This window comes from Lethenteron reissneri, chromosome 15 (genome assembly GCF_015708825.2).
Source record: "Lethenteron reissneri isolate LAM-NWPU_2019-01 chromosome 15, ASM1570882v1, whole genome shotgun sequence".
Lineage (NCBI taxonomy): Eukaryota > Metazoa > Chordata > Hyperoartia > Petromyzontiformes > Petromyzontidae > Lethenteron > Lethenteron reissneri.
This window is the reverse complement of record NC_083793.1, coordinates 12,120,228-12,137,030: the sequence shown is the minus strand read 5'-3', so window position 1 is coordinate 12,137,030 and position 16,803 is coordinate 12,120,228. Positions and strand designations below refer to the sequence as shown.

Below are 16,803 nucleotides of genomic sequence, written 5' to 3'. Positions count from 1 at the left end.
GCGAGGTTTAAGACTGTGACTCATGCAGCTGCAATGGCTGCTTTGGGTACACGGTCCAGACCTCCCCAGAAACCCTGGCTGACAAAGGAGGTGTTTAGGTTAATTGAGAAAAAGCGACAGGCTCACTCTCATCGGCTACAGCATCCCACGTCAGAGAATGAGGAGGTTTACCGCAGCCTTCGCTCGGAGGTTCGGAGAGCCGTAAGGCGCTGCAAGGATGGGTGGTGGTCGCGGGTTGCTGAGGAGATGGAGTCTGCCTCAGTGGCCCGCGATCACAAATCACTATTTAACTCCATCATAAAAGTAACCTGCAACGCCACACCTATTACCATCATTAGGGAAAAAAACGGTGATCCAATCTCCGACCCCCAGGAACAGGTTTGCAGATTTGCTGAGCATCTCTGTGAGGTCCTGGGGGAGAGAAAATCTCTCAGCCAGGAAAACATCATGGCACAAAGTGGGGATAACCCTGCTGAGGCTGCGGTGCCTCAAATATTGGAAGAGGTCACCCCCTGTGAGTGGCTGGCTGAGGTGCCATCTGTTGAGGAAGTACTGAAGGCGATCCGGAGTCTGAGACCAGGAAAGGCACCGGGCAGAGATGATCTCCCAAGCGAAATGCTGAGGGAGGGTGGCGTTTGTGCACAGACTGCCCTACATGACATCATAACAACAGTCTGGACCGCTGGACGGGTACCGCAGGATTGGAAGGATGCCCTGGTGGCCCCCCTCTTTAAGAAGGGGGACCACACAGACTGTAACAACTACAAGGGCATCTCACTCCTCAGTGTGCCGGGAAAGGTCCTGGCAAGGATTATTCAACATCGCCTTGCTAGGCACGCTGAGGAGAGGTTTGCGGAACCCCAATGCGGTTTCAGGAAAGGGCGGTCCTGCACAGATGCCATATTTTCTGTCCGTCTGCTACAACAGAGGTGTAGGGAATTCCAACAAGACCTACATCTCTGCTTTATTAACCTGGTCAAGACCTATGATACCATCAGTAGGCCTGGGCTCTGGGTTGTTCTTCGTGCTTTCGGAGTCCCTGACCCTCTGCTCACGATTATTAAGGACCTTCATGATGGTAAGCGGGCCCGGGTAAAACTACGTGGCCGGGAGTCGGAACCTTTCCCTGTACACCTTGGGGTGTGACAGGGATGTCCTCTGGCTCCCACATTATTTAACATCTATTTCGACTGCGTAGTTCGTGAAGCCTTTAATAGCTGTACCGGGGGAATTTCCATTTGGTACAGATATAATGGGAGGCTGATCGACGCCCGGGTGCGATCAAGGGATGGCTCCCTATTGGTCAACCACGTTATGTATGCCGATGATTTGGTAATAGCTGCTCATTCAGAAGAGGAGTTGGAGACGCTGCTGCTGAGACTGGAGCGTGCCACTAAGAGGTGGGGCCTTACCATCAGCCCCACCAAAACTAAGCACCTGCCTGGGTATTTTGTACCATCGGACACTCCACCCCCACAACTCCCAATCGGTGATGAGGAATTTGTGGAGAGAGTGGAGAGTTTCCCATACCTGGGCAGTGTGCTTATGACCGGCTCCAGTTCATCAGCAGAGGTCTCACTCCAAATCAGTCGAGCGGCAATATATTTTCATCGGTTGCGTAACGCTGTGTGGAAGCTACCTGGTCTGTCGCTCCGCACGAAGCTTCAGGTCTTCTCAGCCACGGTCATTCCGTCCCTCCCTTCTCTATGCTTGCGAAACGTGGACCCCCCTAATGGAGCATCTTCGCCGGTTGGAAACATTTAGGCTGGCCTGCCTACGATCCATCCTGAGTTTAACCAGGCTGGATTGTGTGAGGAGCTCACAAATCCTTGAAAGATCTGGGCAAAGTCCCATCGGTGAGCTCCTCCGGCAGGCAAGGCTGCGTTGGCTGGGTCATGTAGCCCGCATGCCCAGCCACCGCATGCCTAAACAGCTTTTGTTCGGCCGGATCGAGGGGGCTAAACGGGCGCGGCACGGGCTAGAGAAGAGATGGAGTGATGTAGTACAGGAGAACGTGGAGCTGAGTGGACTTGCCGATGACTGGTACCAGCGGTCTCAAGATCGGCCTCAGTGGAGGAGGCTCGTGAAGGACGCTACTGGGCAGTTGGAGGCAGTCGCCCTCCAACAACAACGGAGGGCGGAGGAGCGACGCTCACAACAACAAGCGGAGCGCCGGGTGGCTAAAGCACAGCAAGTTGGTACAGTAGGGGGCACAGGTGGTCCATCAGCCAGTCATCTCGGACATCTCAGTCAGTCGACCCGTGGCACCTGGGTCTGCCCCGTGACCTCCTGTCAGCGGGCGTTCGACACTTCACGTGGCCTCAAGGTGCACTTGGCCTTGCACAAGCGTCGTGGTGACGTCACCGCCACTTAGTGGCGAATGGCGGTTGTTGTTGTGTGATGCCGTGTTAGTGTGGTGCCGCGTGAGTGTGTGTGGTGCCGCGTGAGTGTGTGGTGCCGCGTGAGTGTGTGGTGCCGAGTGAGTGTGGTGCCGAGTGAGTGTGGTGCTGTGTAGTGTGGTGCCGTGTGAGTGTGGTGTTGTGTGTGTGTGGTGCTGTGTGAGTGTGGTGCCGTGTGAGTGTGGTGCCGTGTGGTGTGGTGCCGTGTGGTGTGGTGCCGTGTGAGTGTGGTGCCGTGTGGTGTGGTGCCGTGTGAGTGTGGTGCCGTGTGAGTGTGGTGCCGTGTGGTGTGGTGCCGTGTGAGTGTGGTGCCGTGTGAGTGTGGTGCCGTGTGAGTGTGGTGCCGAGTGAGTGTGGTGCCGTGTGTGTGTGGTGCCGTGTGAGTGTGGTGCCGTGTGAGTGTGGTGCCGTGTGTGTGTGGTGCCGTGTGAGTGTGGTGCCGTGTGAGTGTGGTGCCGTGTGAGTGTGGTGTCGTGTGTGTGTGGTGTCGTGTGTGTGTGGTGTCGTGTGGTGTGGTGCCGTGTGAGTGTGGTGCCGTGTGAGTGTGGTGTCGTGTGGTGTGGTGCCGTGTGAGTGTGGTGCCGTGTGAGTGTGGTGTCGTGTGTGTGTGGTGCCGTGTGAGTGTGGTGTTGTGTGAGTGTGGTGTTGTGTGTGTGTGGTGCTGTGTGAGTGTGGTGCTGTGTGAGTGTGGTGCTGTGTGAGTGTGGTGCTGTGTGTGTGTGGTGCTGCGTGAGTGTGGTGTTGCGTGAGTGTGGTGTTGCGTGTGTGTGGTGCTGTGAGAGTGGGGTGCTGTGTGAGTGTGGTGCTGTGTGAGTGTGGTGCCGTGTGTGTGTGATGCCGTGTGAGTTTGGTGCCGTGTGAGTGTGGTGCCGAGTGAGTGTGGTGCCGTGTGAGTGTGGTGCCGTTTGAGTGCGGTGCCGTGTTAGTGCGGTGCCGTGTGAGTGCGGTGCCGTGTGTGTGTGGTGTGGTACCGAGTGAGTGTGGTACCGAGTGAGTGTGGTACCGAGTGAGTGTGGTGCCGAGTGAGTGTGGTGCCGTGTGGTGTGGTGCCGTGTGAGTGTGGTGCCGTGTGTGTGTGGTGCCGTGTGAGTGTGGTGCCGTGTGTGTGTGGTGCCGTGTGAGTGTGGTGCCGTGTGAGTGTGGTGCCGTGTGAGTGTGGTGCCGTGTGAGTGTGGTGCCGTGTGAGTGTGGTGCCGTGTGAGGGTGGTGCCGTGCGAGTGTGGTGCCGTGTGTGTGTGGTGCCGTGTGAGTGTGGTGCCGTGTGAGTGTGGTGCCGTGTGAGTGTGGTGCCGTGTGTGTGTGGTGCCGTGTGAGTGTGGTGCCGTGTGGTGTGGTGCTGGTGTGCCACGGCGCGGCGGTGCCGTGTGTGTGTGTGGCGCTGTGTGAGTGGTCCTGAGTGAGTGTGGTGCTGAGTGAGTGTGGTGCCGTGTGAGTGTGGTGCTGAGTGAGTGTGGTGCCGTGTGTGTGTGTGGCGCTGTGTGAGTGGTGCTGAGTGAGTGTGGTGCTGAGTGTGTGTGGTGCCGTGTGTGAGTGGTGCTGAGTGAGTGTGGTGCCGTGTGTGTATGGTGCCGTGTGTGTGTGGTGCCGTGTGTGTGTGGTGCCGTGTGTGTGTGTGGCGCTGTGTGAGTGTGGTGCCGTGTGTGTGTGGTGCCGTGTGAGTGTGGTGCCGTGTGGTGTGGTGCTGGTGTGCCACGGCGCGGCGGTGCCGTGTGTGTGTGTGGCGCTGTGTGAGTGGTCCTGAGTGAGTGTGGTGCTGAGTGAGTGTGGTGCCGTGTGAGTGTGGTGCCGTGAGTGAGTGTGGTGCCGTGTGTGTGTGTGGCGCTGTGTGAGTGGTGCTGAGTGAGTGTGGTGCTGAGTGTGTGTGGTGCCGTGTGTGAGTGGTGCTGAGTGAGTGTGGTGCCGTGTGTGTATGGTGCCGTGTGTGTGTGGTGCCGTGTGTGTGTGGTGCCGTGTGTGTGTGTGGCGCTGTGTGAGTGTGGTGCCGTGTGTGTGTGGTGCCGTGTGAGTGTGGTGCCGAGTGAGTGTGGTGCCGAGTGAGTGTGGTGCCGTGTGTGAGTGTGGTGCCGTGTGGCGTGGCCGGGACCTGCGTCTTGCCGCCGGTGCTCTCTTGTATGAGCGAGCGGGAGAGCGACGTGCTCACCACGACCGTCTGGAAGAACGACCCGAAGATGTTGCTCACCCCGAACGCAAGCAACTCCTGTGGATCATCATCAACATCGTTATCAGCATCGTTATCATCATTAACGCCATCAACATCATCAACATCATAATCGTCATAGTTAAAATCATTATCAACAACATCATCAATATCATCACTATGCATCATAGTCTTAAATATAATGAACAACAAAGGCAAATATTCCCTGTGTAGCGCGCTTATGTGGGTGGCCAGCATCACGCCCGTCCGCCTTTGTCTCCCCAGTGCGGATGATGCCACACTGCACCAGCTACTAATTCAAGGACCAGTTCAGATAATCGCTACTGATGTTGACCGTGGCCTGGTAATCTAACTGAAGTTTGATTACTTGTCCAATGCGCTAATCACTGCACCACCGCTCTCCACGTTGTAATGAACAACCAATGCCATCATCAGTAGCAGTGCAGCTGGCAAGCCAGCGTGGTATAAAAGTTAAATAAGTAAATAGTTAAATGATGGAGGGGCGAGGTAGACAGACGCAGTCACAAGGACCTGTTCCAGATGCAACGCATGGAAGATGCGTGTCTGGGAATCCCATTTAGTGATTTACACGTATCGAAGAAATCTGATTACATCCCAGTCACATTGTTTCATCTACCAGCTGGCTGTCTGGTTATCCAGTTACTGGGTCACCTGCTTATCTGGTTACCTCCTTATTAGGTCACCTTGTTAACCAGTTATTTGGTTACAAGGTTACCAGGTCACCTGGTTACCTGGTTATCCGGCTACCTGATTACCAGTTCATCTGGTTACATATTTGCCTGGTTAACAGGTTACCTGGTAACCAAGTCATCTCGTTACCAAGATATCCGGTTACTACCTGGTTACAAGGTCACCTAGTTATCTGGTAACCAGGCGACCTACTTACGGGTACCCAGTTACCTGGTTGCTGTCGATAGCGTATCCGTGCTTCTGTGCGAAGATCTTGCTGAGTGACAGGGGCACCACGAAGGCCACGATCGCTATGGCAAACGCATCCCCGATGATCTCGGGGAAGAGGCTCACGTCCGGTATAACCGGAGGAGCCAGCCTGGGACGACAACAACAACCATAAAAAAACAACAACAATCACAGCAAGAACAATCACAACAATAATCACAACAATTATAAAAACAATCACAATAAATAGAATAACAATTACAACATCAATAATAAACTTGTTATGCACGCATATGTTACGAATGTCTGATCCAACAACAATTACAACATCAAAGTTCCTCGTACGCCAGACAGAACAGGTGAGAGCCTGAACGGGTGATGGCCTGTACAGGTGATGGCCTGTAGAGGTGATGGTCTGTAGAGGTGATGGTCTGTACAGGTGAGAGCCTGAATGGCTGAGAGCCTGGACAGGTAATATGCCTGGACAGGTGATGGCCTCCTGGAAGGTGGATGATGGGTGCCTGGATGCAGGGCCGGATCAAGGCGTGGGGGCTTTAGGGGCTGCAGCCCAGGGGCCTCCGCCAGCTGGATGGCCTCCAGAGATTGAGTGAAAAGTTATTTCATTTGTCAATGTTGAATTTTATGTTGTCGTTAGCCATGTAAAAATAAATTTTATTTTTCTTTAACTTTGTTTTTTTAAAATATGACTGGGGGCCTCACAGTAGTTGTAGCGCAGGCGGCCTACACAATCTTAATCCGGCCCTGCCTGGATGCTGCTGCCTGTGCGTGGCAGTTATGGACGGACAATTGCCGCGGGTGCGGTCGCCTGGAAGATAAACGCAGCTCGGCCAAGGGCGGTCCCCGCTGTTTTTGTTGTTGAACGTCGTGACAATGCGCGTCGGGGTCGTGGAGGGTTAACGACGTTTAATGTGCATTGGTATCAGCATGACCACGTGGCCTTGGTGGTCATGCGATGGATCCATTGCTGCCCTCGTACCGCGAGAGGGCGGCAGAGGGCCGTGGGAGGGCAGTGGGCAGCTGGTCCCTGGTGGGGGGTGGGGGGGCTGAGGAGGTTGGGGCCTTAATCGGTCGGCACTGGGAATGCAAATGAGCCAGCGCCGTTCTGCATGGCAGTAATTGAATTGTAGAGGTCATCAGTTTAAAATGAAAAGTCAATGTCTGGCCCCTGCCTTGCCGCATGTCATCTTTGTATGGTACACATAGTTCGTGGATCTGTGTGTGACGGTGTGTGTGTAGTGTGTGTGTGTGATGCTTTACCCTTTATTTAACCCGGAGATTAAGCAAGCCCATTGAGACACATTGCAACCATACTGACTTTCTGCACTGCGTGTGTCCGCGTGCGTAGTGTGCGTCTAATGTGTGTATACTGTGTATGTTGTGTGTATATCGGGTGTGTAGTGTGGTTGTACCGTGTGTGTAGCATGTGTAGTGTGTGTGTATCGTGCGTAGTGTGTGTCTAATGTGTGTATACTGTGTGTGTTGTGTGTATAACGTGTGTGTAGTGTGTGTGTAGTTTGTGTGTAGCATGTGTAGTGTGTGTAGTGTGGTTGTACCGTGTGTGTAGCGTGTGTAGTGTGTGTGTAGTGTGTGTAGTGTGGTTGTACCGTGTGTGTAGCATGTGTAGTGTGTGTGTATCGTGCGTAGTGTGTGTCTAATGTGTGTATACTGTGTGTGTTGTGTGTATAACGTGTGTGTAGTGTGTGTGTAGTTTGTGTGTAGCATGTGTAGTGTGTGTAGTGTGGTTGTACCGTGTGTGTAGCGTGTGTAGTGTGTGTAGTGTGTGTGTAGTGTGTGTGTAGTGTGTGTAGTGTGGTTGTACCGTGTGTGTAGCATGTGTAGTGTGTGTGTATCGTGTGTAGCAGGGGCGGTTTCTTCATTAGGGCGATTGGGCGACTCACCACCAATGTGTGAAAGGGACTTTATCAATCACATTAACAATCTCATTCAACCACAGAGCTATGCTAGCCGTTACTGTGCCTCTGGATATAGTCCAATCAGCGTCATGTCACGCTCTGTGGAGTACCGCCTCTTTTTGGGCGATTTCACTCCGGCTGAGAATCGCCCCGTGTGGTCCCATAGACTTACATTCAAAGATGTTTTTTTTCGAAGGGCGGGCGCTGCAATGCATTCTCTATGGCTTCCGGGAGGGCTCGCCCTAACGTGCTTACGTCATCATACGTGCTTACGTCATCATACTTAAGTACGTTTCAGTCAACTAAATTATTTGTCGCCACCTAGTGGAATCTTTAATAAAATAAACTGAGTGGATTGTAATAATAGTGAGTATAGAAACAAACAAGATGTATTGTAAGAGTCACTTTATTTTTCATTAATATTAAAGAAGTGAAGTTGTCTTTACATGCTTAAGCTGTTAATTTATCCATTGCATGGGTGGACCTTATCCTTATCAATCATCCAGACATTTGCCCCCCCTGAGAGATTTTGCAGGAGCCGCCACTGGTGTGTAGTGTGTGTCTAATGTGTGTATACTGTGTGTGTTGTGTGTATATGTGTGTGTGGTGTGTGTAGTGTGTGGTGTGTGTAGTTTGTGTGTAGTATGTATAGTGTTTGTAGCGTGTGTAGTATGTGTGTAATGTGTGTCGTCTGTGTATACCGCGTGTATTGTGTGTGTAGCGTGTGTAGTGTGTTTGTAGTGTGTGTGTGTAGCGTGTGTAGTGTGGTTGTACCGTGTGTGTAGTGTATGTTGTACCGTGTGTGTGGAGTGTGGTTGTACTGTGTGTAGTGTGTGTAGTGTTTGTATCGTGTGTGTAGTGTGGTTGTACCGTGTGTGTGTAGTGTGTGTAGCGTGTGTGTTGTGTTGTGGCGTCGCGATCAGCGCATTTTCATGAACTGGTCCTGGGCATCTCCTAGATTAATTTGGCCGTCAAGCACCTGGGGAGACAAATGCGGCAGGGCATTGTGCTGACCTCAATACCCCATCAGGTGCCGCTAAAAGCACTTGCCCCAACAGTCTGTTAGAGATAGAGGGGGGACCTTTGTCTTTGTCACTGTGGAGGTGAGTGTGTGAATGTGTCACTGTGCAGGTGAGTGTGTGAATCTGTCACTGTGCAGGTGAGTGTAGTAACGTGTCGCTGTGCAGGTGAGTGTGTGAATGTGTCACTGTGTAGGTGAGTGTGTCAATGTGTCACTCTGCAGGTGAGTGTAGTAACGTGTCGCTGTGCAGGTGAGTGTGTGAATGTGTCACTGTGTAGGTGAGTGTGTGAATGTGTCACTCTGCAGGTGAGTGTAGTAACGTGTCGCTGTGCAGGTGAGTGTGTGAATGTGTCACTGTGTAGGTGAGTGTGTGAATGTGTCACTCTGCAGGTGAGTGTAGTAACGTGTCGCTGTGCAGGTGAGTGTGTGAATGTGTCACTGTGCAGGTGAGTGTGTGAATGTGTCACTGTGCAGGTGAGTGTGTGAATGTGTCACTGTGCAGCTGAGTGTGTGAATGTGTCACTGTGCAGGTGAGTGTGTGAATGTGTCACTGTGCAGGTGAGTGTGTGAATGTGTCACTGTGCAGGTGAGTGTGTGAATGTGTCACTGTGCAGCTGAGTGTGTGAATGTGTCACTGTGCAGGTGAGTGTGTGAATGTGTCACTGTGCAGCTGAGTGTGTGAATGTGTCACTGTGCAGCTGAGTGTGTGAATGTGTCACTGTGCAGGTGAGTGTGTGAATGTGTCACTGTGCAGGTGAGTGTGTGAATGTGTCACTGTGCAGGTGAGTGTGTGAATGTGTCACTGTGCAGCTGAGTGTGTGAATGTGTCACTGTGCAGGTGAGTGTGTGAATGTGTCACTGTGTAGGTGAGTGTGTCAATGTGTCACTCTGCAGGTGAGTGTAGTAACGTGTCGCTGTGCAGGTGAGTGTGTGAATGTGTCACTGTGTAGGTGAGTGTGTGAATGTGTCACTCTGCAGGTGAGTGTAGTAACGTGTCGCTGTGCAGGTGAGTGTGTGAATGTGTCACTGTGTAGGTGAGTGTGTGAATGTGTCACTCTGCAGGTGAGTGTAGTAACGTGTCGCTGTGCAGGTGAGTGTGTGAATGTGTCACTGTGCAGGTGAGTGTGTGAATGTGTCACTGTGCAGGTGAGTGTGTGAATGTGTCAATGTGCAGGTGAGTGTGTGAATGTGTCACTGTGCAGGTGAGTGTGTGAATGTGTCACTGTGCAGGTGAGTGTGTGAATGTGTCACTGTGCAGCTGAGTGTGTGAATGTGTCACTGTGCAGGTGAGTGTGTGAATGTGTCACTGTGCAGCTGAGTGTGTGAATGTGTCACTGTGCAGCTGAGTGTGTGAATGTGTCACTGTGCAGGTGAGTGTGTGAATGTGTCACTGTGCAGGTGAGTGTGTGAATGTGTCACTGTGCAGGTGAGTGTGTGAATGTGTCACTGCAGGTGAGTGTGTGAATGTGTCACTGTGCAGGTGAGTTTGTGAATGTGTCACTGTGCAGGTGAGTGTGTGAATGTGTCACTGCAGGTGAGTGTGTGAATGTGTCACTGTGCAGGTGAGTGTGTGAATGTGTCACTGTGCAGGTGAGTGTGTGAATGTGTCACACTGCAGGTGAGTGTGTGAATGTGTCACTGTGCAGGTGAGTGTGTGAATGTGTCACTGCAGGTGAGTGTGTGAATGTGTCACCGTGCAGGTGAGTGTGTGAATGTGTCACTGTGCAGGTGAGTGTGTGAATGTGTCACTGCAGGTGAGTGTGTGAATGTGTCACCGTGCTGGTGAGTGTGTGAATGTGTCACCGTGCAGGTGAGTGTGTGAATGTGTCACTGTGCAGGTGAGTGTGTGAATGTGTCACTGCAGGTGAGTGTGTGAATGTGTCACCGTGCAGGTGAGTGTGTGAATGTGTCACTGTGCAGGTGAGGTGTGTGAATGTGTCACCGTGCAGGTGAGTGTGTGAATGTGTCACTGTGGCAGGTGAGTGTGTGAATGTGTCACCGTGCAGGTGAGTGTGTGAATGTGTCACTGTGCAGGTGAGTGTGTGAATGTGTCACCGTGCAGGTGAGTGTGTGAATGTGTCACCCGTGCAGGTGAGTGTGTGAATGTGTCGCTGTGCAGGTGAGTGTGTGAATGTTGTCACTGTGCAGGTGAGTGTGTGAATGTGTCACTGTGCAAGTGAGTGTGTGAATGTGTCACTGCAGGTGAGTGTGTGAATGTGTCGCTGTGCAGGTGAGTGTGTGAACGTGTCACTGCAGGTGAGTGTGTGAATGTGTCACTGTGCAGGTGAGTGTGTGAATGTGTCACTGTGCAGGTGAGTGTGTGAATGTGTCACTGTGCAGCTGAGTGTGTGAATGTGTCACTGTGCAGGTGAGTGTGTGAATGTGTCACTGTGCAGCGGAGTGTGTGAATGTGTCACTGTGCAGCTGAGTGTGTGAATGTGTCACTGTGCAGGTGAGTGTGTGAATGTGGTCACTGTGCAGGTCACTGTGCAGTGAGTGTGTGAATGTGTCACTGTGCAGCTGAGTGTGTGAATGTGTCACTGTGCAGGTGAGTGTGTGAATGTGTCACTGTGTAGGTGAGTGTGTCAATGTGTCACTCTGCAGGTGAGTGTAGTAACGTGTCGCTTTGCAGGTGAGTGTGTGAATGTGTCACTGTGTAGGTGAGTGTGTGAATGTGTCACTCTGCAGGTGAGTGTCGTAACGTGTCGCTGTGCAGGTGAGTGTGTGAATGTGTCACTGTGTAGGTGAGTGTGTGAATGTGTCACTCTGCAGGTGAGTGTAGTAACGTGTCGCTGTGCAGGTGAGTGTGTGAATGTGTCACTGTGCAGGTGAGTGTGTGAATGTGTCACTGTGCAGGTGAGTGTGTGAATGTGTCAATGTGCAGGTGAGTGTGTGAATGTGTCACTGTGCAGGTGATGTGTGAATGTGTCACTGTGCAGGTGAGTGTGTGAATGTGTCACTGTGCAGCTGAGTGTGTGAATGTGTCACTGTGCAGGTGAGTGTGTGAATGTGTCACTGTGCAGCTGAGTGTGTGAATGTGTCACTGTGCAGCTGAGTGTGTGAATGTGTCACTGTGCAGGTGAGTGTGTGAATGTGTCACTGTGCAGGTGAGTGTGTGAATGTGTCACTGTGCAGGTGAGTGTGTGAATGTGTCACTGCAGGTGAGTGTGTGAATGTGTCACTGTGCAGGTGAGTTTGTGAATGTGTCACTGTGCAGGTGAGTGTGTGAATGTGTCACTGCAGGTGAGTGTGTGAATGTGTCACTGTGCAGGTGAGTGTGTGAATGTGTCACTGTGCAGGTGAGTGTGTGAATGTGTCACACTGCAGGTGAGTGTGTGAATGTTGTCACTGTGCAGGTGAGTGTGTGAATGTGTCACTGCAGGTGAGTGTGTGAATGTGTCACCGTGCAGGTGAGTGTGTGAATGTGTCACTGTGCAGGTGAGTGTGTGAATGTGTCCACTGCAGGTGAGTGTGTGAATGTGTCACCGTGCTGGTGAGTGTGAATGTGTCACCGTGCAGTGAGTGTGTGAATGTGTCACTGTGCAGGTGAGTGTGTGTGTCACTGCAGTGAGTGTTGTGTGTCACCGTGCAGGTGAGTGTGTGAATGTGTCACTGTGCAGGTGTGTGTGAATGTGTCACCGTGCAGGTGAGTGTGTGAATGTGTCACTGTGCAGGTGAGTGTGTGAATGTGTCACCGTGCAGGTGAGTGTGTGAATGTGTCACTGTGCAGGTGAGTGTGTGAATGTGTCACTGTGCAGGTGAGTGTGTGAATGTATCACTGCAGGTGAGTGTGTGATGTGTCGCTGTGCAGGTGAGTGTGTGAATGTGTCACTGTGCAGTGGTGTGTGAATGTGGTCACTGTGCAGGTGAGTGTGTGAATGTGTCACTGCAGGTGAGTGTGTGAATGTGTCGCTGTGCAGGTGAGTGTGTGAAACGTGTCACTGCAGGTGAGTGGTGTGAATGTGTCGCTGTGCAGGTGAGTTGCCTGTAGGTGGTGTGTGAATGTGTCACTCGCAGGTGAGTGTGTGAATGTGTCGCTGTGCAGGTGAGTGTGTGAACGTGTCACTGTGCAGGTGAGTGTGTGAACGTGTCACTGTGCAGGTGAGTGTGTGAATGTGTCACTGTGCAGGTGTAGTGTGTGAATGTGTCCACTGTGCAAGTGAGTGTGTGAATGTGTCACTGCAGGTGAGTGTGTGAATGTGTCGCTGTGCAGGTGAGTGGTGTGACTGGTCACTGGGCAGGTGAGTGTGTGAATGTGTCACTGTGCAGGTGAGTGTGTGAATGTGTCACTGTGCAAGTGAGTGTGTGAATGTGTCACTGCAGGTGAGTGTGTGAATGTGTCACGGTGTAGGTGAGTGTGTGAATGTGTCACTGTGCAGGTGAGTGTGTGAATGTGGTCAACTGTGCGGTCACTGTTGCAGGGAGTGTGTGAATGTGTCACGTGCAGGTGAGTGTGTGAATGTGTCACTGTGCAGGTGAGTGTGTGAAGTGTCACTGTGGTGAGTGTGTGAATGTGTCGCTGTGCAGGTGAGTGTGTGAAACGTGTCACTGTGCAGGTGGTGTGTGAATGTGTCACTGTGCAGGTGAGTGTGTGAATGTGTCACTGCAGGTGAGTGTGTGAATGTGTCGCTGTGCAGGTGAGTGTGTGAACGTGTCACGTGCAGGGGATGTGTGAATGTGTCACTGTGCAGTGAGTGTGTGAATGTGTCACTGTGCAGTGAGTGTGTGAATGTGTCACTGCAGGTGAGTGTGTGAATGTGTCACTGTGCAGGTGAGTGTGTTAAGTGTCCCTGTGCAGTGAGTGTGTGAACGTGTCACTGTGCAGGTGAGTGTGTGAATGTGTCGCTGTGCAGGTGAGTGTGTGAACGTGTCACTGTGCAGGTGGGTGTGAATTGTCACTGTGCAGGTGAGTGTGTGAATGTGTCACTGTGCAGGTGAGTGTGTGAATGTGTCACTGTGCAAGTGAGTGTGTGAATGTGTCAGCTGTGCAGGTGAGTGTGTGAATGTGTCACTGTGGCAAGGTGAGTGTGGGAATGTGTCACTGTGCAGGTGAGTGTGTGAATGTGTCACCTGTGCAGGTGAGTGTGTGAATGTGTCACTGTGCAGGTGAGTGTGTGAACGTGGTCACTGTGCAGGTGAGTGTGTGAATGGTCACGTGCAGGTGAGTGTGTGAATGTGTCACTGTGCAGGTGATGTGTGAATGTGTCACTGTGCAGGTGAGTGTGTGAATGTGTCGCTGTGCAGGTGAGTGTGTGAATGTGTCACTGTGCAGGTGAGTGTGTGAATGTGTCACTGTGCAGGTGAGTGTGTGAATGTGTCACTGTGCAGGGTGAGTGTGTGAATGTGTCAGCTGTGCAGGTGAGTGTGTGAATGTGTCACTGTGCAGGTGAGTGTGTGAACTGTGTCACTGTGCAGGTGAGTGTGTGAATGTGTCGCTGTGCAGGTGAGTGTGTGAACGTGTCACTGTGCAGGTGAGTGTGGGATGTGTCACTGTGCAGGTGAGTGTGTGAACGTGTCACTGTGCAGGTGAGTGTGTGAATGTGTCACTGTGCAGGTGAGTGTGTGAACGTGTCACTGTGCAGTGAGTGTGTGAACGTGTCACTGTGCAGGTGAGTGTGTGAATGTGTCACTGTGCAGGTGAGTGTGTGAATGTGTACTGTGCAGGTGAGTGTGTGAATGTGTCACTGTGCAGGTGAGTGTGTGGAATGTGTCACTGTGCAGGTGAGTGTGTGAATGTGTCACTGTGCAGGTGAGTGTGTGAATGTGTCACTGTGTAGGTGAGTGTGTGAATGTGTCACTGTGCAGGTGAGTGTGTGATTGTGTCACTGTGCAGGTGAGTGTGTGAACGTGTCACTGTGCAGGTGAGTGTGTGAACGTGTCACTGTGCAGGGTGAGTGTGTGAATGTGTCACTGTGCAGGTGAGTGTGTGAATGGGTCCTGTGCAGGTGAGTGTGTGAATGTGTCACTGTGTAGGTGAGTGTGTGAATGTGTCACTGTGCAGGTGAGTGTGTGAATGTGTCGCTGTGCAGTTGAGTGTGTGAACGTGTCACTGTGCAGGTGAGTGTGTGAATGTGTCACTGTGCAGGTGAGTGTGTGAATGTGTCACTTGCAGGGTGAGTGTGTGAATGTGTCGCTGTGCGCTGAGTGTGTGAATGTGTCACTGTGCAGGTGAGTGTGTGAATGTGTCACTGTGCAGCTGAGTGTGTGAATGTGGTCAACTGTGTGATGCAGCGTGAGTGTGTGAATGTGTCACTGTGCAGGTTGAGTGTGTGAATGTGTCACTGTGCCAGGTGAGTGTGGTGAATGTGTCCACTGTGCAGGTCGAGTGTGTGAAATGTGTCAACTAGTGCAGGCTGAGTGTGTGAATGTGTCACTGTGCAGGTGAGTGTGTGAAATGTGTCACTAGTGTAGGGTGATGTGTGTGCATGTGTCCACTCGCCTGCAAGGTGAGTGGTAGAAACTGTGTCACTGTGCAGGTGAGTGTGTGAATGTTTCACTGTGTAGGTGAGTGTGTAAATGGTGTCACTCCTGCAGGTGAGTGTAGTAACGTGTCGCTGTGCAGGGGGACTGTGTCAAGTGTAGGTGTGACGTGAATGTGTCACTCTGCAGGTGGTGTAGTAACGTGTCGCTGTGCAGGTGAGTGTGGAATGTCACTGTGCAGGTGAGTGTGTGAATGTGTCACTGTGCAGGTGAGTGTGTGAATGTGTCATGTGCAGGTGAGTGTGGAATGTGTCACTGTGCAGGTGAGTGTGTGAATGTGTCACTGTGCAGGTGAGTGTGTGAATGTGTCACTGTGCAGCGTGAGTGTGTGAATGTGTCACTGTGCAGGTGAGTGTGTGAATGTGTCACTGTGCAGCTGAGTGTGTGAATGTGTCACTGTGCAGCTGAGTGTGGTGAATGTGTCACTGTGCAGGTGAGGGTGTGAATTGTTGTCACTGTGCAGGTGAGTGTGTGAATGTGTCACTGTGCAGGTGAGGTGTGAATGTGTCACTGTGCAGGTGAGTGTGGTGAATGTGTCACTGTGCAGGTGAGTTGTGAATGTGTCACTGTGCAGGTGAGTGTGTGAATGTGTCACTGTGCAGGTGAGTGTGTGAATGTGTCACTGTGCAGGTGAGTGTGTGAATGTGTCACTGTGCAGGTGAGTGTGTGAATGTGTCACTGCAGGTGAGTGTGTGAATGTGTCACTGTGCAGGTGAGTGTGTGAATGTGTCACTGTGCAGGTGAGTGTGTGAATGTGTCACTGCAGGTGAGTGTGTGAATGTGTCACTGTGCAGGTGAGTGTGTGAATGTGTCACTGCAGGTGAGTGTGTGAATGTGTCACCGTGCGGTGAGTGTGTGAATGTGTCACTGTGCAGGTGAGTGTGTGAATGTGTCACTGCAGGTGAGTGTGTGAATGTGTCACGTGCTGGTGAGTGTGTGAATGTGTCACGTGCAGGTGAGTGTGTGAATGTGTCACTGTGCAGGTGAGTGTGTGAATGTGTCACTGCAGGTGAGTGTGTGAATGTGTCACTGTGCAGGTGAGTGTGTGAATGTGTCACTGTGCAGGTGAGTGTGTGAATGTGTCACTGTGCAGGTGAGTGTGTGAATGTGTCACTGTGCAGGTGAGTGTGTGAATGTGTCACGTGCAGGTGTGTGTGAATGTGTCACTGTGCAGGTGAGTGTGTGAATGTGTCACTGTGCAGGTGAGTGTGTGAATGTCACTGTGCAGGTGAGTGTGTGAATGTGTCACTGTGCAGGTGAGTGTGTGAATGTGTCACTGTGCAGGTGAGTGTGTGAATGTGTCACTGTGCAGTGAGTGTGTGAATGTGTCACTGCAGGTGAGTGTGTGAATGTGTCGCTGTGCAGGTGAGTGTGTGAATGTCACTGCAGGTGAGTGTGTGAATGTGTCACTGTGCAGGTGAGTGTGTGAATGTGTCGCTGTGCAGGTGAGTGTGTGAATGTGTCACTGCAGGTGAGTGTGTGAATGTGTCACTGTGCAGGTGAGTGTGTGAACGTGTCACTGCAGGTGAGTGTGTGAATGTGTCACTGTGCAGGTGAGTGTGTGAATGTGTCACTGCAGGTGAGTGTGTGAATGTGTCCTGTGCAGGTGAGTGTGTGAACGTGTCACTGTGCAGGTGAGTGTGTGAATGTGTCACTGTGCAGGTGAGTGTGTGAATGTGTCACTGTGCAGGTGAGTGTGTGAATGTGTCACTGTGCAGGAGTGGTGTGTGACTGTGTCACTGCAGGTGAGTGTGTGAATGTGTCACTGTGCAGGTGAGTGTGTGAAGTGTCACTGTGCAGGTGAGTGTGTGAATGTGTCACTGTGCAGGTGAGTGTGGAATGTGTCACTGTGCAGGTGAGTGTGTGAATGTGTCACTGCAGGTGAGTGTGTGA

At 51.9% G+C, this 16,803-nt stretch overlaps 1 protein-coding gene across 1 annotated transcript in view; it reads right to left on the bottom strand.

Annotated features, from left to right (window-relative positions):
* LOC133342502 (pendrin-like) overlaps positions 1-16,803 on the bottom strand; it is a 74,609-nt gene that overhangs the window by 37,204 nt on the left and 20,602 nt on the right. Inside the window, exons 6-7 of the mRNA XM_061551655.1 lie at positions 5,479-5,626; positions 4,483-4,596 (exon numbers count right to left, since the gene is read on the bottom strand). Of these exons, the coding sequence (XP_061407639.1) occupies positions 4,483-4,596; positions 5,479-5,626 (262 nt within the window). The remainder of the gene's footprint in view (positions 1-4,482; positions 4,597-5,478; positions 5,627-16,803) is intronic.